The sequence below is a fragment of the Mustela erminea genome, chromosome X, assembly GCF_009829155.1.
Source record: "Mustela erminea isolate mMusErm1 chromosome X, mMusErm1.Pri, whole genome shotgun sequence".
NCBI lineage: Eukaryota > Metazoa > Chordata > Mammalia > Carnivora > Mustelidae > Mustela > Mustela erminea.
In genome coordinates this window covers 90,595,215-90,617,065 of record NC_045635.1, presented here as the reverse complement: position 1 = coordinate 90,617,065, position 21,851 = coordinate 90,595,215, and the positions used below count along the sequence as shown (strand labels likewise).

Below are 21,851 nucleotides of genomic sequence, written 5' to 3'. Positions count from 1 at the left end.
GGAAAGCTTTAAGGACTACTCTTTTAGGTGTTTTTTTTTTCTTTTTTTCTGCTATAAAGCAGTCATCAGAGTTAAAAGATTGAGCCCAGGTTGTGTTGGTTGCAATATCTAACAACAATCTTCCTGAATGAATACAAGAAGTGCTAATGATCCATAAAGAAGCATGGGACTTTCTTGGTCACTCAAACCAATGTGGAAAGTACATGAATACAAATGTGGGGATATGTTATTCCGTTTTTACAGGTGAAGACAGAAACTTAAACTGTCTATCTGTGTTCCTCATAGACACAAAAGCAGAAGTGTGCAGGGGAGCTGAAATTTGACCCTAACTCTATCTAATTTCAAAGTCTAAAACATCCCACTCAACTATAATTACTTCCCTATGGTCTCATCCACATGTAATGTTCTGATATATGCATCTTCTTTTATGAATTTCCTTTTACTGAAATGAAGGGTTCTCAAACCTAAATAACATACATATCAATGACTCCAGGTAAAATATCTTCTGAGGAACCCTTTCACTATAAAGCAGCTAAGTCCCTTTAGTTGAAAGAAGATGGAAAACTTGCCTTTCTCTTCTTTTGTAATTCACTAGGAGGCATGCATAGAGCCTTGACCAGTAAATACTAATAAAAATAATGTAGCTTAGAATTCTCATTTTGAATGAAAATGCCCACACTCCTTTCTCATCAAATTTCTACTCCCATTTCCTACCTGGAGTCCTGGTGGTCCTTGATCTCCTTTCAAACCAGGCAAACCAGGTTGCCCAGGTTGGCCTGGGTATCCTCTCTCTCCCTTAATACCTCCATTTCCAGGGAGACCCCGGGGACCTTCTGGACCTGGTAGACCTTGACAGTGCACAACAAATGGCCATATTTCAGTATAGCATAAGAGTAGTATAAAAACCCTGGCTTCTAAAATATCAGTCTTCTAAATCCTATTAGTTCATAGGATAAAATCCAGAGTATATAAAAACATACAGACCTATTCTGACTCTCTAATATAAATTTCAATGGGTTCTTTTTGTTATCAACACTGGTCTGTAGTCCCTTTTAGTATACATTTTATTATACATTAAATTGAATAAGCTCATATTTAAAGACAGAACTCAGGACATTAAAATAAAGACTGCTTCTGTGTCTCTCTAATATAAATTACAATAGGTTCTTTTTGTTATCAACACTGGTCTGTAGTCCCTTTTAGTATACATTTTATTATACATTAAATTGAATAAGCTCATATTTAAAGACAGAACTCAGGACATTAAAATAAAGACTGCTTCTGTCATCCCTAAAGGGTTTCGGTTATGTGAAAAGAAACAAACACTATACATAGGGCAGTGTTCTCAAACTGAAGCATCAAAATCCCCTGGAGAGTTTGTTAAAACAGACTCCTGGGCTCACCCAGGAATTCTGGATTCAGAAAGGCTGGGGAGGGGCCCACAAAAGTGCATTCTAATAAGTGCCCTGTAACTAAAGCTGCTGGTTCCAGGTCACACTTTATGAATCACTACTCTATGGGCGCCTGGGTGGCTCAGTGAGTTAAGCCTCTGCTTTCGGCTCAGGTCATGATCTCGGGGTCCTGGGATCAAGGCCCGCATCGGGCTCTCTGCTCAGCGGGGAGCTTCCTTCTCCCTCCCTCTCTCTGTCTGCCTCTGTCTGCCTACTTGTGATCTCTGTATGTCAAATTAAAAAAAAAAAAAACTTAAAAAAAAAAGAATCACTCCTGTAGGGCAATCAGGGATTCAAGTCATTTGTCACACTGTGATTAACAGTAGATTGCTTTACTTATAAGTAATTATTTTGTAAGTAGTATTTGTAAGTTTCATTCAGCTTTTATTACTATGCAATTAAGACAGTTACTTAAGCAAGTTGTTTAATTTCAGTTTAGTGACATGCTTATTAATATATGGTAACATTTGTTATGCTCCACAAATAAGTGAAACCATATGATAATTGACTCTCTCTGCTTGACTTTTGTAATTTTGGTGTTACTTCTTCCATAAATGTTTGATAGGATTTGCCAGTAGAACTACTTGGATCTAGGACTTTCTTTGTGGTAAAGTTGTTAATAATTATTTCAATTATTAAAATATTGAATCATTAAAAAATAAAATAAAATGGGTTTCTTGTAAAAAAATATGGTAACATTTTAGTGTCAGAAATTTATTAATTCAATATAGTACTTTTGAATTTATTTTAAGCATGTTTTCATATTCTTTGCATTTTAAATATTTCTGAAGAAAAATTCTGCATATGTCTTGGGAATAAATGAAATTATTTAAAATGGGGTTTTGCTAAGCTCTTTTCCTTATACTATATTTTAACTTTTCATTCTAAATGAAGATATCAGGTCCATTAAACAACCAAAAAGATCTTATCAGTGGCCACATCTTTTGTCACTAGGTGGGAAACAGCTGTTACTTGATTGCTAAGCAGTAACTGAAGTTAAGACCAACTAGTTCTGCCTTAAGAAACGAAGTATGAAGCACTAAATGATGAACAGACAACACTTAGCACTTATGCATTTTCTTCTTTGGTAATCTTAGTTTTTTATTGGTTTCAACAAAAAAGGAAGGTATGTAGTGATTGTAGTGATTACTTTTGAAGGAAATATCATAGGCAAATGAATTTAGAATAATTGAGTTCATGCTTACCTATGGACAGAGGGTCATTTTTCTGATCTGAGATAAAATTCAGTTAGTTCCCTTCCAATACTCTTAAGACTTGAATCAATGACTACATGCTAACAAGGCAGCATGGCATATGGATTAAGAATGCTGGACTCTGGAGCTGAAATGTTGGGTTGGAATCCCAGCTTCTATAATTATTAGTTGTTAGACCTTAGGAAGTTTATTAATCTCCTTGGCCTCAATTTCCTCCTCTTTAAAATGGAAATAATAGGGGTGCCTGGGTGGCTCAGTCATTACGCATACATCTGCTTCAGTTCAGGTCATGATCCCAGGGTCCTGGGATAGAGCCCCACATCAGGCTCCCTGCTCCTTGGGAAGCCTTCTTCTTCCTCTCCCACTTCCCCCTACTTATGTTCCCTCTCTCACTCTCTTTCTCTCTCTCTGTATCAAACAAATAAATAAAATCTTAAAAAAAATAAAATGGAAATAAGAGTATAGTATCTACTTCATCAGGTTGATCCAAGGATTAAATAAGACAGTATATATAAATTACTTAAAATGGTGCCTGGTACACAGTAAGAATTATGTAAGAGGTTTTTACAAATTATTATTCCTACCATTACCTTCATTACTAGTAAAACTGAAAGTAAGAACATATCTTTAAAATATGAGCCATTTTAAAACTTTCAGCTATTTCTATGTGATTTCATAATATAACACTATTCATCTGGCATATGAGAAGGAGGAAGCAGGTCCACAACAATACAACAATTGTTTTATCTTTAAACAGTTTAAATTATATAGCCACCCAAGGCCAGCAACCAGGCAGAAACACTTAGAAATTCCCTTTCCAATCATAAAAGGTTGGAGTACTTTGCACTAAAATAAACAAAGAAGAGCAACTGCTGGGTTCACACCCTCAGACAAGGTTTTCTAAGCAAAATTATCAGTTTCATTGATAATGTATAATTTGGACTCAAAATCCGGTAGTAAACTGTCTTTCTGGGAAAAAAAAAATTTAAACTACCTGTTAAGCAGTCTAACAATGTGAAAGTAGGATTAAGATCAGGAAAAAAGGAAATCTTTTATGATCCTCTTCCTCAGTCTGAAAAGTTATCAGAATATTTGAAAAAAAAAAAAACACAAAAAACAACTAGGCATGTTATGGTCATTGCTCTTTCTGCAATTAAAAAAAAATATTGGGGGGCGCCTGGGTGGCTCAGTAGGTTAAGCCACTGCCTTCGGCTCAGGTCATGATCTCAGGGTACTGGGATGGAGCCCCACATGGGGCTCTCTGCTCAGTAGGGAGCTTGCTTCCCCCTCTCTCTCTGCCTGCCTCTCTGAATACTTGTGATATCTCTGTCAAATAAATTAATAAATAAATCTTTAAAAAAAATATTGGATAATTTACATGTTATTAATTCAGAGCTGCCATTCTGGAGTCCCTCAAATTTAATGATTTGTTAATTATTTAAGGGACATATATGTTTTATTTTGAATAGTATTCAGTAGTAACCCTCTTCCATTTCTTAAAAGAGCGACATAAACACGTATCAGGAGCAACGTCATGCAACAAAAATCAATATGTAGAGGTTAAAAATACACCAGATGCCTGTCTAAAAATCTTAATGCAGTCTTAAAGATAATATAATTATTTAAAATTCACCATGTCTTCACATATGGATTACTGATTATAAAAACTTCAAACTACAAAGACCTCGTGTCATTTCAAACTTGATTATAAACAAGTCACATTACCTTCACCAATATGTTAAATACCAGAGCAGGTAGTATTTGAGGATAACAGCCCTCTTCAATGACTTCTGAGTTACAGCAAAAAAAAAGTGCATTTCTCTTATCATACATATAAAACATTAAAAAAAAAGAATTGACCAGTGAAGAGTCTAACCTTGAAAACCTGGGAAGATCAGAGTTCACCAAAGCCCAAAGATCGATGTTAGCAGTATCAGACATCACACAGTACAAAATAAGATTATGAGTTAGAAGTGGTTCACATTATAGCACAAGTTAAACAATAATCCTCTTTGCCAGCATTTCTCCTACCTACAGTGTAATCAGTATGCAAACAGAACCATACAGAAGTATAGAGAGCCAAACATTTTCAAATAGAGCTTATTATAGGAAATAAGCTGCTAGTTTTCATTAATCCAAAAAATGGAAAACGCTACTAAAGATATCATGTTAACACTGCTACTGTGGCTTTCCAAAAGTTAGCGTTGCAAGCATTAAAGTTGGTAAGACAGTACCATTTCACTGATTGCCTTCCATTCCCTTCACAAAGGGATAATTTTGAATAAATGTTTACATTTATCTTGGCCTCTGTCCTCTTTAGTAAAAACCCAAGGTACAAATTTCTTGATATGGTCAGACTGCCTCAAAGAGGTACACTTAACTTTAAAGGCCTCGTTAGACAAAAATACAAAGATCACAGGCGACTAAATAGAGAAATTAAAATAAAAGTACGCAATGGCCATTACCAACTGTACTTTTATTTGCCTTCTTTAAAAATCATTCTATGAAGCCACATTCTGATTTTCTTCATAATTCATCAAGAAGCTTTCTTCTGTGAATTACTACTTAAAAGTTATTTAAAGAGAAAGAGCCAATATATATTCATTCACCACTGATTGTTAAAATAAAGAGCCAAATTTTCCAAAATTGTGAAGACCATCAGTGAATGGGTACATTAAAAATATCTGACATGCAATATCCTACCCCAAACCACAGAAAATATCACATTTACCTTATTCAATGCCCATATTAAATCAGGCTATTAACTATTAATAGAAGGATCATTAAATAAAAAGATAAAAAGCCTATAAATAAGACAACTCTTGGTTAATGTTAACTATAAACACAATTTCCTTTCCTTAGAAGTCTTGCTATGATTTATAAACACTGAGCTTAGCAAAGAGAATAAACTGTGCTAGAGCACTGAATCCTAGGAATTAGAAGACCTAGGGTCTGTTCTTGATTCTACTATTTACGTCCATGGGACTGAAGACAATTCAGTCTCTCTGAGCTTGTTTTCTCACCCACATAATAGGAACAGTGTTATCTGCCATAACCTCCCTCATAGAGTTGTTTTAAAGATCAAATTCCATTTAAAAAATAAAGACCTGATATCTGCTATGTGCAAGGTGCTACAGGGAACACAAACATTAGCTACACCCTAACTCTGCCTTCAAAGAGCTTTTAATAAAAGTACATTATATGATGTAAATGATGGCACATTACATAAATATAAAAGATTATTATCACTGCTAGGTAATAAAACTTTTACAGCATTTGATAATTTGAAATTCAGAAGGCTAAAAATTGGGTTCTGTTTGTTTAAATGGTTTCTAAACCACATACAGCAAACTGACTCAAGACCACAGTTTGAGAGTCTGGCCACATAATTAGTTAAATAAAACAGAATTCCTACCTAAAATAATTCTGAATTTGATTAGACATTTTATATATGTATTTGCTATAGAAGGACCAATAACAAGAATGCTTAGAAAAATGTCACTGAAATATGTATTTTGGTCTGAGTAAGTAACAAAGAAAACTTCAGATCACATCATAGCAAAACTTCTAAGATCTTAATTTTCAAGAGATAAAATTTTAATGAGTTATATGCCAAGTCAATTTTGTACATGAAGCTCTCGATCTATTATTTCTTAAATGACCCAACAAAGTTTAACTGGGAAAAAGAAAAACAAAATTAAAAACCTAGTCTTATTCATAAGTGGTAATAACTAAAGATAAGCTGATGAACTGATCGGCAAATTTTATTTTATTAACTTACTTTTATTTAAATTCAGTTAGCCAGCATATAGTACCATCATTAGTTTCCAATATAGTGTTAAATGATTCATCAGTTGTGTATAACACACACAGCTCATCAATTTTAAATCCAGTTTTCACTGTTGTAAAGAGAACACTGTAGATACCAGGTTCCAATAACTATGTAATTTATAGTACATCTGGTAAATAAGGGGTCAAGTTGGTTTTAAAGTGATATGGCTACTTCCCTATTTCTTCTTTGAATATATTCTGGTACCTCAGAAGAAAGCAATCTTCTGGCCAACACTAAAATCTGGAAGTGATCAAAGCAGCCAACTTCTATGCAAGTCAGACAGGGGAGTACTCAAAATTACTTCAATGTATGTCCTAAGTTTTCTTTTTATCATGGTGATAGTTAAATAGTACGCACTTGTCTTAATCTTTTTGATGACATCCATTTCGGAAAAACACAAGAAGCAGTTAATAGGAATTGATGGAACTTATGCAGTAACAGAAAACCAGAGTGGAGGCAAGGTCCAGTCTGCTATAACTAAGAATCTAATAAAATGGCAAAAGGAGTTCTGCTTCATCACTTATTATACTTATAACTAGAGTAAGAAGCCAGATTATAAGCATTGAGCCATACAACTGCCTTTGTTGGAGGATGATATATGCTACTAGCAAAACAGATATTTAACAGAGCACTGGCAAGCCCTAAGTCAGATTCCCAGCTATGCCAGTGACAAACAGTATGACCTTGGGCAAGCTTCTTACCATCTTTGGGCCTCAGTTTTCTCATATGCAATGAAGATTCTCTCCTTGACTAAATTTTAGGCATGCTCCTCTGAACCTTATTCTCAACCTTATTCTCCTCTGAGCCTTATTCTCATCCTTGGGTCCTGTTACTTGGTATGCTGAAGTCTACTTTTAGCAAGAATCCTTTAGCAAGTCAGTTTATGGATAATCCCCACACTGCTGATATCTGATCAAGTCCCTTATCCCTCAATCTTGATGTCTAAGTCTTTGGACTGACTTTAGCAAGAATTCTATTAGGCCAGTTTAGCAAGAACCTACCTACCCTTAACGTTTCATGTGAGTAACTTTTGATCCACTGACTCCCTCACTCTGCTGGTTGACTATATATCCCCATTTATCCTTGTTTTATTCAGTTGAGCTCAGTTTCTTTTGCAACTGTCTCTCCCCTACTACAATAGTCTTAAATAAAACCTGTTTTGCCATCTTTAACAAGTATCTGGTGAGTAATGTATCTTTTTTTAAAAAATTTTTTATTTTTCATAAACATATATTTTTATCCCCAGGGGTACAGGTCTGTGAATCACCAGGTTTACACACTTCACAGCACTGGTGAGTAATGTATCTTAAGTATAAAACTTGGGTCTCCTCTAGATCAGATACTCTATGGCTCTATGAAATTAATGCATTTGTGGAAGGATTGAAGTAGTAAGTAGGAGTAAGTAACTAGGGAATCTGTTCAGATAGAGATAGATGGCTTCCTAAAAAGATCTTGAAAAATTATGAACTTTAATTCATAAAAGAATATTTCCTGCCATTCCCTACAGTCAGAACTCAAGAATACACCTTTTCGCCATTTTAGTTACCTCTTAGAAATTTGAAAAGATCTATTTATCTTGAAGTAATAAACACATTCAACTATTTGTGGTTCCTTTTACTCCTAATTAGGTTAACATCTTTCACTGTGAATCAGCAATTTTCCACTGGACAGCTCCTGGTAACTGTTCTTTGGTGTGTAATGTTTATGTGCGTACGATTCAAACAAGAGTAAGAGGCTTATAATCTGTGTTGGTTGTATGGAATTTTTTTTTACTGTGTACCTATCACTTCATTTTCATGGCAGGGGAATTTAGAACTTTGTGACAACCCAAAATATGAAGATGGGATGGTTTGAGAAATTACAAGAGTTGTGGCAAGTCAAGAATTGCATACTTGCAGGATCTGATAATAGATATTATTTTAAAAAGAATGCCTTTTCAAGGATATTGAGAAAGGGGAACCCTCTCACACTGTTGGTGGGAATGCAAACTGGTGCAGCCATTGTGGGAAAAAAAATAGTACAGAGGTTCCTCAAAAATTAAAACTAGAACTACCCTATGATTCAGCAATTGCACTACTAGGTATTTACCTAAAGAATACAAAAATACTAATTCAAAGGAATACATGCACCTTGATGTTTATAGGAGCTTTATCTACAGTAGCCAGATTATGGAAAGAGCCCAAATGTCCACAGACTGATGTGTGGATAAAGAAGAGTAATACACACACACACACACACACACACACACACACACTACTACACCAAAGAAAAGAAGGAAATCTTGCCATTTGCAATGGTATGGATGGAACTAGAGAGTATTATGCTAAGTGAAATAAGTCAGTGAGAGGAAGACAAATACCATATGACCTCTCTCATATGTGGAATTTAAGAAACAAAACAAATGAGCATAGGGAAAAAAAGAGAGAGACAAGCCAAGAAACAGACTCTTAATTATAGAGAACAAACTGATGTTTTGTGAAACAGTAGATAGGGATTAAAGAGTACACTTCTTGTGATTAGCACTGGCTATTATTTGTTACGTGCTGAATCACTAAATTATAACTGAAACTAATTTACACTCTATGTTAACTAACTAGAATTTAAATAAAAAGTTAAAAAAAGATTGCCTTTTTGAAGGATAGTTTGATTTCATTTACATTAATAGATATAAAACAAAAATAAGAAATACACTATACTCTGAAGGTAAAGCTAAAATATATAATAAACTTTTGGGTACTATAAGTGTTTGGGTACTAAAAATGACAAAAAATATATGAATTTTAAAATGTTAAATTAGTTTTCCTAACTAGGTAATTTGGGGTTATTCCAATAGAAATATTGGGCTCTACAGTTCTTTCAACTTTCAGAGATAGACCAACATGTAAGAACTGAACTGGCATATATGCTCTTAAAATACATGCAAGCACTTGAAAATATTAGGTATATATATATATATATATATATGGAGAGAGAGAGGAATTATATACTGAATTATATACATATACCACATATACATATATGTATACATATACATGTATATATGTATAACTATATACACACATATACATACATATGTGTGTGTGTGTATATATATATACGTATATATATTTAACAAAAGTTTCAAAGTTCATGCAGTTACTACTCTGGAGTTAAGGAGCTAACCTGGAGGACCTGGATAGGGATCAAAGTTCACCAAGGCCCAATGTCATCATTAACAAAAAGGAAAAATAACAAAATTGTTAGCAATATCAAGAAACTAAAGCATTACTCTAACTTCTTTCAAGTTAAACTTTAATTCAATAAAAGAATACTCTGGAAGTTCACATTCATGCACCTGTAGATAAACCAAATTATTACCACTTAGCATCAGCACTAAAATAAAGATAGCACATGTGATATATGGTTTTATAATAATCATTACCATGAGCTCAAAAATAATTAACTCTAAGATCAACTTGGTTTAAAACTACATTTTAATTTGTAGTTTATGAACAAACTGAGAAGTCACAAACTACTCATCAGGTAGATGTTCTTCTTCCTGCTATTTAGAAACAGTAAATTTTTAAAAGCACCTTTGTGACTCATGACTTTATGTTGACAAACTTCACTAAAATGTTATACAGTGAGCTCCATTACCAGTAAAGTACAAATAATCAGAGTGCCAATTATAGAAAATGGTAACAGTTTGGTTTATTTTGTAATTATTGCATGCATAACATTGCAAGCATAAGCATAACATGCATAACAAGTTATGTTTGATGCATGCAAACATAACATGCATAACAAGCAAGATATTGGTGTCAATTCTTGACACGCAAGAGTTAATACGGCTGAGGTGGTTTTCACTGGTTTTCTTCAATAGTAAAACAAGGTAAAACTATCAACACCTTCTATAAACAGCCAACTCAGATAGGATAAAATCTGGTTTTGAAAATGATCCTCTGAACAAAGTATGTTATCTCATTTTATTTATGTTTTCAGAGCATATCTTACTAAAATTAACTCCAATCACTTCAGAGTTTATGGTAATTTAAATGGAGATTTTTATTTTTAAATACATTTTAAAAATGAGTCAGACTTTCAAAGGCAAAAAAGATAAATGTTTTGTTTCTTTTTAAGCTTTCAATGAGGGCCAAGTTTTTAATATCTCAAAATATAAAAACTGAATATTAAGTCCCAAAAGTCTGTTAATAATCTGTCACCAGTGCTGGGCTCAGCAACATTAATCCCTGATGAAAACAAGCATTTCCAAACAGCAAAATGAAGTGACAAAGCACATACACAAAATGAAAAGTGAACACTGGATGCAAATTGAGACTAAAAGAGCAGTTAACACAAGACAAATGAGGTAGAGACATGAAGGTGGTATGAAGAGATTGCTATTCAATTTAATCATGCTGTGATGTTGAAGACAAATTTGATTGCCTAGTTCCTAGAGAAGATAAAATTTTTTTATTGTGTTTGGTGACATTTGCTGATCATACGACAGAACCATAGCAACACTTTTGGTATGGACTGCAAGCATCTATGGGGTGATCACTAAAATGCTTTCTGTGATGACATGCTGGGAAGCTCACATTAAAAATGCAGATGGCATTTTGCTGCCAGGTTATCAGTATAGTTTAATGTTTAATAAAAGACTAATAAATCCACTATTTCCTTTTTTCCTCCAAGTGGTTTGTTTTAGCAACTTTAAGTAAATGATGAAAGACATTACTGAAAATAATTATTAGATGCCACAGAAATGGATGGAGCTAGGTATAAAATAAGTTATTTATTAGTAAGGAGTTCTTATAGAATCTAAAGTCCTAAAGACTGAATAACCTGCCAGCAAAAGGAAATAAATTAATGAATATACAGACCATTACCCTACCACTCATGTACATACCTGGTCTCCCAGGAGGACCCTGGGGCCCAGTGTTGCCTTTAGGGCCTTCCAGAGCTGGACCTGGAGAACCAGGAGGGCCTGGGGGACCCTGCACACCAGGGAAACCCTGAAAGCCTGGTTCTCCCTTTGGACCAGGAAGGCCAGGGTTTCCTGGAATGCCAGGTAATCCTCCATCACCCTTTTGACCTAGGAAAGCAAAGTGACATTAAGAAACACATTAAATGATACTGCCTGTAATAGGCCTGCCTGTGAGGCTAAATCTATTCATTCTTATTAGAACAAGTGATAGGATTTGCCAGGATCAGTTCTATCTCCCACCAAATCCCTCACCCGTCCAAAAAACCCATTCCTTTTATGAAATATATTCAACTGTTATCAAAAATATTTATTAGAGTATGTATAGAAATATAAAAACAATAATAGCTTGGATTCTGAGAGATATCCTTTGTATTAGGACACAGAGCAATGATCACATGACTGATAGCTGCAAGAAAATAAAAAACAAAAAAATAGAAAGGTTTAAAGTATTGGCACAAATAGGTTAGAGATGGCTGCAGGAAATTCCTTAAACATATATTTTGAGGCTAATTTTGAAACTAATGAAGATATGGATCTTCAATGGTTACTGTGTGTCCCTGGAGACAATTGTATTCAAGATTCAGAATCCTAACCCAAACTATTCTCAACATTTTTTCTATACCACCAACATGACTGAAAGTGATGTAACAGTAGCACATTAAAGTAATGATTTTGACATTGGGATCATGGGAAGGATATAGGACTTTCTAGGCAATATGTCTGTAGTTTGAAAAAAACATCCATAGAGTAGCTAATGAGCATTTCAGAACATAAGCATATCTGCACACACATTTAGATATTCAATTAATGCTCTGGCGCTTACAACGAAAGTTAGAACAAGAGATTGCACAAAGATGTGTATGAGCATATGCCCACCCAAAACACAAGATGCATATTAATACAAAGTTTTCCATTTTTATTACTGGTACAGATTTCTATACTGTTTCCTAGTATTACCTTGGTTTTGTTTCCATGAGGAGAAAAGAGTGTTTTGTTTTGATTTGTTTTGTTTTCTGGCTGAAAGACTTTTAAAAAAAATCAGTGAAATCTACATCTTTCTACAAATTTGCTTTCTTTATCATTTCCTCAGCATTTACTTATGAAATCAATGAATTTCTTTAAGAATGCATTTTTATATAGTGCAACTCTTTCTACTAAATTGTTAATTAAGAACTGCTTTAAGCTGTAAGTTTAGCTTTGAGTTTTCTGGGTTGTATGTGTATTTTATAACAGTAAATAGTGGAGCTGGAAACATAAATGTACTGGAACACATACTCGTTATATGGACTGATCTAGTATGTTTTATTAAAGTTTACCAGAAAGTCCTGGGAGTCCAGGGGGTCCTGGGATTCCAAAGCCTGGCTGACCTGTCAGAGCATAAACCAAAAATCTCAAACAGATAATAATAAATGAAACAAGGACAAATTATTTTGGATCGTTCAGTTGTTTACTGAGTGCTACAATGTTATACAAAAGATGCAGAAGATTTGTTTCCAACACGGAACCATAATTCTAACATGAGAAAACTTTAAAAACATATTCTACTTGTGATAAGCATTAAATACATCTTTGTAAACATACAGATCTATAAATGGAATATAGATTTCATAGTGAAACAAAGTCATGCAGAAAAGATAAAAGCAGCTGGGTAACTTCACATGAAACCTGGGCAAGAAAGGATATAGAGCTTTTATAAGAAGGAGGTATCCTGACTGATAAACGTGAAGTAATATTCTTAGTATAGATTGTAAGAAGATACGTAGGAAGGGAAGTGTGTAGTAGCTTAGAGGTTAAGAAGATATAATTTCATTGTGGGTAAAAAAGGGCAAAAGTTAAAGAAGACAAGGAAGAAATTAGAAAATTAGGAACGATAAAAAATAGAGCACCTGGTTCGCCCTTCTGTCCAGCTGGTCCAGGAATACCATCTTGACCTGGGTTGCCTTTTTCACCTGGAGGACCTGGTGGCCCAGGACGACCTCCACCACCTAAAAGCACATGGTATAGAAGGTTATACCTATCCTCCCAATTCCCTTTTCTTCTATATCCCCCATTCTTTCCATACTAGCCTCAAATAGTTCCGCTCAAATGACATAAAGTACCTCTGAGACACCCCTTTAAATCACAAAAGGAATGCTGGAACACTGAAAAGAAATAAAATAAAATGGATAAGGAAGATGTGGTCCATATACACTATGGAGTATTATGCCTCCATCAGAAAGGATGAATACCCAACTTTTGTAGCAACATGGACGGGACTGGAAGAGATTATGCTGAGTGAAATAAGTCAAGCAGAGAGAGTCAATTATCATATGGTCTCACTTATTTGTGGAGCATAACAAATAGCATGGAGGACAAGGGGTGTTAGAGAGGAGAATAGAGTTGGGGGAAATTGGAAGGGGAGGTGAACCATGAGAGACTATGGACTCTGAAAAACAATCTGAGGGGTTTGAAGAGGCGGGGGGGGGGGGGTGGGAGGTTGGGGTACCAGGTGGTGGGTATTATAGAGGGCACAGATTGCATGGAGCACTGGGTGTGGTGATAAAATAATGAATACTGTATTTCTGAAAATAAATTTATAAAAAAAATAAAACACAAAATCTTTTGAAAAAGAAGCACATAAGAAATAAAGGCTGGTAAGAATAAGGAAAAAATTTATTATAAACTCAGTATCCAAAAACTTTCAGTTTCTCATTTTAATCTAGCTTTAGAATATCAAGGAGAGTAAGATGTGGAGGTGGAATGGCATCCTATTACAGGCCTCATATATGGGGCCAGAGAAGTGACTTGCTTTAGAATTCAGTGAATTACTTTGCTATCCTTTGCTATTCTGAAAAACACCAGACCTTCCACTAATTGCAGGACACTTGAAATAACTCTCCCTGGGAAGAACCCTCAAATAAGGCTCCAAAGTAATAATTTTAAGTAACTTTTATTAAGAGTTGTTCACTTCAGGGGCGCCTGGGTGGCTCAGTCAGCTGGGCGTTTGTCTTCAGCTCAGTTCATGATCCCAGGGTCCTAGGGTTGAGCCCCATGTTAGTGGGCCCCTGCTCAGTAGAGAGTCTGCTTCTCCCTCTCCCACTCCCCCTGCTTGTGTTCTTGCTCTCACTATCTCTCTCTGTGTCAAATAAGTAAATAAAATCTTAAGGAAAAAAAAAAAGAGTTGCTCACTTTGTATGTAACAAGTAGAACTAAGTGAATGATCATCATGTTTCCTTGTCTTAAAAATGTTCACAGCTCCCAGAAATGATTTGACTTTCCCAAAATGAATATGAGCCTTAGTTACAACTAATCCTTAGGTTTTATACTTACCTACAGGACCAGGTTCTCCTGGAAGGCCAGGGTTCCCAGGAGGACCATTAATACCTTTTGCTCCAGGAAGTCCTGGGGTTCCTAGAATAAAGAGTTCAATTTAATAATGAAATAAAAACTGCACTGTTTTAAGAATTACAACTCAAAATTACAATTTATAGTGTTAGCACAGAAACAGTGAAGAATGGGGGAAAAAGCAAGGAGGATGCTGGTATTTGCTGAACATTTTTAAGGGTAATTTTAAGTTTTAAAGTGATTTATCCACAGGCTGGCATTATGATATATTCATAATAAAAATAATCACCACAATACTACACTGGTAGAACTGGTAGGATTCCATTGTGTGAATATACCAACTTTTTAATTCATTCATCTATTGTCAGACATTTGGGTCATTGTCAGGTTTTAGATATTGTAAATATCTATTCTACTTATGGAAACCTGTTCTACTTTCAGTTTTTAACTATTATGAGTAATGCTGCTATGAATATTTCTGCACCAGTATTTTTGTGGATATATATATTAATTTATTCTGGATAAATACCTAGATAGGAATGGAACTGCTGACACAGAGTAGGCATATGGTGCACCTCATTAAAAAAAAAAAAACAAGTTGCCAAACCATTTGACATTCACAACAGTATTTAAGAATTCCATTTGCTCCAAATCCTTGTACAACATATGGTGATATCAGTTGTTTTTTTTTTAATTTATTTATTTTCAGCATAACAGTATCATTATTTTTTCACCACACCCAGTGCTCCATGCAATCCGTGCCTTCTATAATACCCACCACCTGGTACCCCGACCTCCCACCCCCCCGCTACTTCAAACCCCTCGGATTGTTTTTCAGAGTCCATAGTCTCTCATGGTTCACCTCCCCTTCCAATCTACCCCAACCCCCTTCTCTCTAACTCCCCATGTCCTCCATGCTTTTTGTTATGCTCCACAAATAAGTGAAACCATATGATAATTGACTCTCTCTGCTTAACTTGATATCAGTTGTTTTAATAGTAACCATTCTGGTAGGAATATAGTGCTACTTCACTGTGGTTTTAATTTGTATTTCTCTGATAGCTAATAATATTGATCAACTTTTTTTAAAAAAGATTTTATTTATTTATTTGTCAGAGAGAGAGAGCGCGAGAGCGAGCACAGGCAGACAGAGTGGCAGGCAGAGACAGAGAGAGAAGTAGGCTCAAGGAGCCCGATGTGGGACTCGATCCCAGGATGCTGGGATGATGACCTGAGCTGAAGGCAGCCGCTTAACCAACTGAGCCACCCAGGCGTCCCATTGATCAACTTTTTATGTGCTTATTAGCCATCCATATATCTTCTTTTGTGAAACATCTGTTGAAAGTTTTCCCCATTTAAAAAAAGTGGATTGTATATCTTGTTATTATTGAATTGTAGAAGCTCTTTACATATCCCAGATATCAGTCATTTGTCAGATTTGTTTTGTAAGTATTTTCTCCTAGTCTGTGGTTTCCCTATTCATTTCCTTAACGGTGTCTTTTGATGAGAAGAACAGAAGATCTCAGGTTCTTTAAAAGAAAAAAAAAACAGTGTGGAGCATTTGAATATCTGTATTTAAAAAATGAACCTTGACCCCTAGTTCACACCATAAAAATATTTTTATTTGAACAAATCATAAACCTAAATATAAAAGCTTAAATATTAAATGTTACAGAAAAAATAGAAGAATATTTCCATAAACTTGAATAGGCAAATATTTTGTAATAGGAGACAAAAAGCACTAACTATGAAAGAAAAGTAATAAACTGAACTTTATTAAAATTAACTTTTGAAAAAAATAACTTTTGATTGTCACACAACAGTATTAAGAAAATATCATACAATAGCATTAGGAATGAAAGGCAAATTTGAGACAGAAAGAATGTATTTGTAATACATGTATCTGACAAGGGCTCATATTCCAAATATATAAAGAACTGTCCTATGTCAATAAGAAAAAAGGGTAAACAATCCAATAAATGTGAGTAAGAAAACATGGAGCAGGCATTTCAAAAAGATGCTATCCAAATGGCCAATAAGTATATGGAAAGGTGTTTAATATAGTCATTCATATAAAAATGTAAAACAAAACTTCACTATGACACTTCTATGTACCCACCAGAACAGCTAAAATTAAAAAGACTGACGATACCAAATGACGTGAGGTGTACTAACCACAATATAATTATGACAAGACACCAGGAGCCACCCAGGAACATTTCATACATTGCATGTGAGACTGTAACTTATAAAATCACTTTGAAAAATGGCACCATCTACTAAAGTTAAATGTATACCTACTCTATAATTCAGTAATAATACTATGAAGTTATTGTCTAAGAGAAATGAGTATGTATGTCCACAAAAAGACATGTTAAAGAATGTTAACAGCATCTTTTTTAATAATCTCAAACTAGAAACAACACAGAAGTCCATCAACAGGTGAATGGGTAATTGATTTTATGTATTTCTTCAATGGAATATTATAGAGTAATTATTCAAAAAAAAAACAACCTACTGACACATGCAACAAGATAAATGAATCTTACAGACATGAGTGAAAGAAGCCAGATGGAAGGATATAACCTGTATGATTCCATTTATATTAATTTCAAAAACAGGTAAAATTACTTGATGATAATAGAAATCACAGTAGTGGTTACCTTGGGAGGTGGTTTCACTGTGAAGGGGCCTGGGTAAAACTTTATGAGGCAAGGGAACTATTTTATATCTTGATATGTGTGGTGGGTACACGAATTATATATGGGTGAAAACTCATCTATAGTCTTGTACATTTTACTCTACATTGTACTTCAGTAAAATGTTAAGGAAAAGATAACCAAAGGCCCACTCTATCCATGCCATTGTGCAATCCAAAAGACAAACAAACAAATGAAATACAAGCATAACCAGAGCAGATAGTATAACAAGGTAGTTCAGTCTACTTACTTGACTATAATGCTAAGTCCCTTTGCTTGCATGACTCAGTCCTTATCATATAAATGAGCTGAAGAGTTGTCCTACCAACAGCCACCCCACTGTGTGCCTGAGCACAACTCTCTAAGACAATCAGTGGCAGGCTAAAGTTTGGTAGCGTATGTTATCACCTACAAAAATAGTAAGGCCTCTTACATTTGACTTGTGGCTAGCAGCGCCAAGATTGAAAAATGCTCTACCAAATAGTTTTTGCCCACAGGATATTGTCCTGCTGAGCTGGTAATACTCATTCTCATTTTATACAGAAAGAACTTTGGGCAAAGAAAAGTTAAAAAAAGCTGGTTCAAGATTATGTTGCTAGTCAGTATCTCATTGGGAAAGAAAACAGCAGTCTGCCAAATAAGAAGTTGCTCTGTGGGATGGGTTAGAGTAGACAGGAAGGAGAGAAGGAAGCATTTAAGAAAAGGAATATTACCAGGGAATCCAGGAAGGCCTGGTTGTCCTTTTGCTCCAGGGGTCCCTGGTAATCCAGGCAATCCAGTATCTCCCCTAGAACCCTTGATTCCAGGGTTTCCTGGGTATCCAGGCAGACCAGGTTCACCCTAAAACCATGAATAAGAAGATAAAACTGAGTCTCTACATGATGTAGATTGTATAACAACATAACATTATTTATAGAGCTTTTATTTTATGTCAGGCACTCTGATAAGTGCTGTACATAAAATGCTTTTTTAATCACTTGCAGAAATTTAACTTGAAAATGCTTTGTTTAATCATCACAATAGCTCTTTGAGTTAGGCTTTATCATCTCTACTTATATCTACTTATAAATGAGAAAACTGAATCTTGGAGAATTCAAGTGCCTAATGGCTCTAGCAAGTGGCAGAATTAGAATTTGAACCAGGGTTTGTCAGACTCCAGAGTTCATGCTATTTCTACAATACGTAGATGTATTACTCATTAGTCCTTAACACTTCAGTAAGAAACACACTATCCCATTTTAGTGTTGCAACTAATAAGTTGTGGAGTCTGCATTTGGATACAGATAGTCTGATTTGAATCTGTGATTGTTATCCCTAGTATGCTACAATGAAATTCAATGCTTACAATAATTATGTCAAATATTATTGACAAATTATGTCAAATAGTTACAGTAGGTTCTACTGTAAAAAGTAAATTTAATCTTAACATGTAGTGCTTATGGTTGCCTAGGTGAATAAGATCATCTACTTGTGACTTAAATGATTCTGCATTATGGCAAAAGCCTTTTCAACTAATTCCTTTTCTCCTTACATCCCACTGGGCTGGAAATACATGTATTTTGATCTGAACCCTTATAAATCAAACATCTAGCACATTTTTATACACATAATAAGTATACAATTAAATTTTGGATTGAACTGGTTCCATCTTAGATATTTATACAGGAAAGCTTTGAATAAACTATAATTCTTCTTGTTATTCATTTACCAATGACATTTATATATCAAAATGAAAAATAAGAAAATTCCAATAGTCTGCTAATGGTAAATCTGAAAGGCAGTAAACAAGCTCCTGGTGACTTATGATAATGTTAAGTTCTATAAACAACCACAATCTGTTAATTTCAACTAGCACTCAGTTCCCCACTACATTTCTCACCACTCTATGACCCTATTCTAAATTGCATAAAGAAAGTTAATATTTCACCAGGGCTTCTGAAAAGGACTAAAATTTGCTAATTTAAGTTTTATCTAAGTTTTTATCATTCATACACTTTCAGGGAAAACAATGCACTTCCAAAAAGGTCTGCAAGAAGAAATTTAAAAAAAGAAGATGAAGAAGAGCATACTCAGAACATCGACAAACTGGCCAGAAATCTTACAAATCACTCTGAGAAAGGACAGTTCTATTTACAAAGCAAAAGCTTGACATGACTTGAATAGACTTAAGAAACAAATATCCACATTTCTTCAAATGTCATCCTTTGATAGAAATTTATTTAGATAACATTGACATATAACATTAGTTTCAGGTGTACAACACAATTTGATATTTGTGTATACTGTAAAATGATCACTACAATAAATCTAATTAACATCCATCATCATATATAGTTACAAAATTTTTGGTTCTTGTGATAAAAACTTTCAGGATTTTCTCTCTTAGCAACTTTCAATATATGATAGAGTATTAACTACAGTCACCATGCTGTACATTACATCCTGATCACTTAGATTATAGCTAAATCTATACTTTTTAAACCTCTTCACCCATTTCACCCACCTTCCAATATTTCACCCCCATCTCTGGCAACCACAACTTTGTTCTCTGTATCTATTAGCTCATTCTTTAAACGTTTTTGTCTATTTATTTATTTTTAGATTCCACATATAAATTAGATCATATGGTACTGGTCTTTCTCTAACTTATTTCACTTAGCATAATGCCCTCAAGGTCCATCCATGTTGTCCCAAATGGCAAGATTTCATTCTTATATGGCTCAGTAATATCCCACTGTATATATATATCACATTTTCTTTATCTATTCATATACCAATGAACACTTAGGTTGCTTTCACATCTTGACTATTGTAAATAATGCTACAATATATATGGGGATGGGTATATCCTTTCAAGTTAGTGTTTTCATTTTCTTTAGATAAATATCCAGAAGTGGAATTGATAGATCATATAATAGTTCTTTTATAAAATTTTACTTAATTTTATTTTTTTTCAGTGTTCCAAAATTCATTGTTTATGCACCACACCCAGTGCTCCATGCAATATGTGACCTCCATAATACCTACCACCAGATTCACCCAACCCTCCACCCTCCTCCCCTCCAAAACCCTCAGTTTGTTTCTCAGAGTCCACAGTCTCTCATGGTTAGTCTCCCCCTCCAATTTCCCCCAACTCACTTCTCCTCTCCTTCTCCCAATGTCCTCCATGTTATTCCTTATGCTCCACATGTAACTGAAACCATATGATAATTGACTCTCTCTGCTTGACTTATTTCACTCAGCATAATCGCCATTCATGTTGATACAAAAGTTGGGTATTCATCCTTTCTGATGGAGGCATAATACTCCATTGTATATATGGACCATATCTTCTTTATCCATTCATCCAAGGAATCTAGAAAGACCTCGAGTACTTGATTGTAAGACTGATGAATCATAAGTTTAGACAAGAGCTTTTGAGAGCAGCTAGAGGGAAGAGATTCCTTACGTACAGAGGAAGGTCCATCAAAATAATGTCAGACCTGTCCACAGAAACCTGGCAAGCCAGAAAGGGCTGGCAAGACATATTCAGGGCACTAAATGAAAAGAACATGCAGCCAAGAATACTTTATACAGCAAGGTTGACATTCAAAATGCATGGAGAGATAAAGAGCTTCCAAGACTGGCGAGGTTTAAAAGAGTATGTGACCACCAAGACAGCACTACAAGAAATAATAAGGGGGGTTCTATAAAAGAAGAAAGAACCCAAGAGTGTCATAAAACAGAAATTTACAGACAATCTATAGAAACAAGGACTTCAGAGGCAACGTGTCAAAAAAAACGTGTATTTCAATAATCACTCTCAATGTTAACGGCCTAAATGCTCCCATAAAATGGAACAGAGTTGCAGACTGGATAAAACAACAGAACCGGTCCATATGTTGTCTACAAGAGACCCATTATGAACCTAAGGATACATCTAGACTGAAAGTGAAGGGATGGAGAAGCATCTTTCATGTCAATGGGCCTGGGGTAGTGATTCTCATTATCAGATAAATTAGATTTTAAACTAAAGACTGTAGTCAGAGATCCAGAAGGACACTACATCATTCTTAAAGGGTCTATCCACCAAGAAGATCTAACAAATGTAAATATTTATGCCCCCAATACAGGAGCAGCCAACTACATAAGACAACTGTTAATCAAGATAAAGAGTCATATTGATATATATACATGAACAGTAGGGGATCTTAACATGCCACTGTCAGTAATAGATCATTCAAGTAGAAAATCAATACGGAAATAAGAGCATTGATTGACACACTGGACCAGATGGACCTCATAGATATATACAGAACATTCCACCCTAAAACAATAGAATACTCATTCTTCTTGAGCACACATGGAATTTTCTCCAGAATATTT

At 34.8% G+C, this 21,851-nt stretch overlaps 1 protein-coding gene across 4 annotated transcripts in view; it reads right to left on the bottom strand.

Moving 5' to 3' along the window:
- Positions 1-21,851, bottom strand: part of COL4A5 (collagen type IV alpha 5 chain) — a 238,612-nt gene that overhangs the window by 16,714 nt on the left and 200,047 nt on the right. Inside the window, exons 37-44 of one of the 4 annotated variants that reach the window (XM_032331819.1) lie at positions 18,200-18,326; positions 14,773-14,853; positions 13,350-13,448; positions 12,780-12,830; positions 11,386-11,571; positions 9,660-9,668; positions 4,542-4,550; positions 715-848 (exon numbers count right to left, since the gene is read on the bottom strand). In XM_032331819.1, the coding sequence (XP_032187710.1) occupies positions 715-848; positions 4,542-4,550; positions 9,660-9,668; positions 11,386-11,571; positions 12,780-12,830; positions 13,350-13,448; positions 14,773-14,853; positions 18,200-18,326 (696 nt within the window). Of the gene's footprint in view, positions 1-714; positions 856-4,541; positions 4,551-9,659; positions 9,669-11,383; positions 11,572-12,779; positions 12,831-13,349; positions 13,449-14,772; positions 14,854-18,199; positions 18,327-21,851 lie in introns of all 4 variants that reach the window. The other 3 variants (XM_032331820.1, XM_032331821.1, XM_032331822.1) reach the window with 3 other exon arrangements.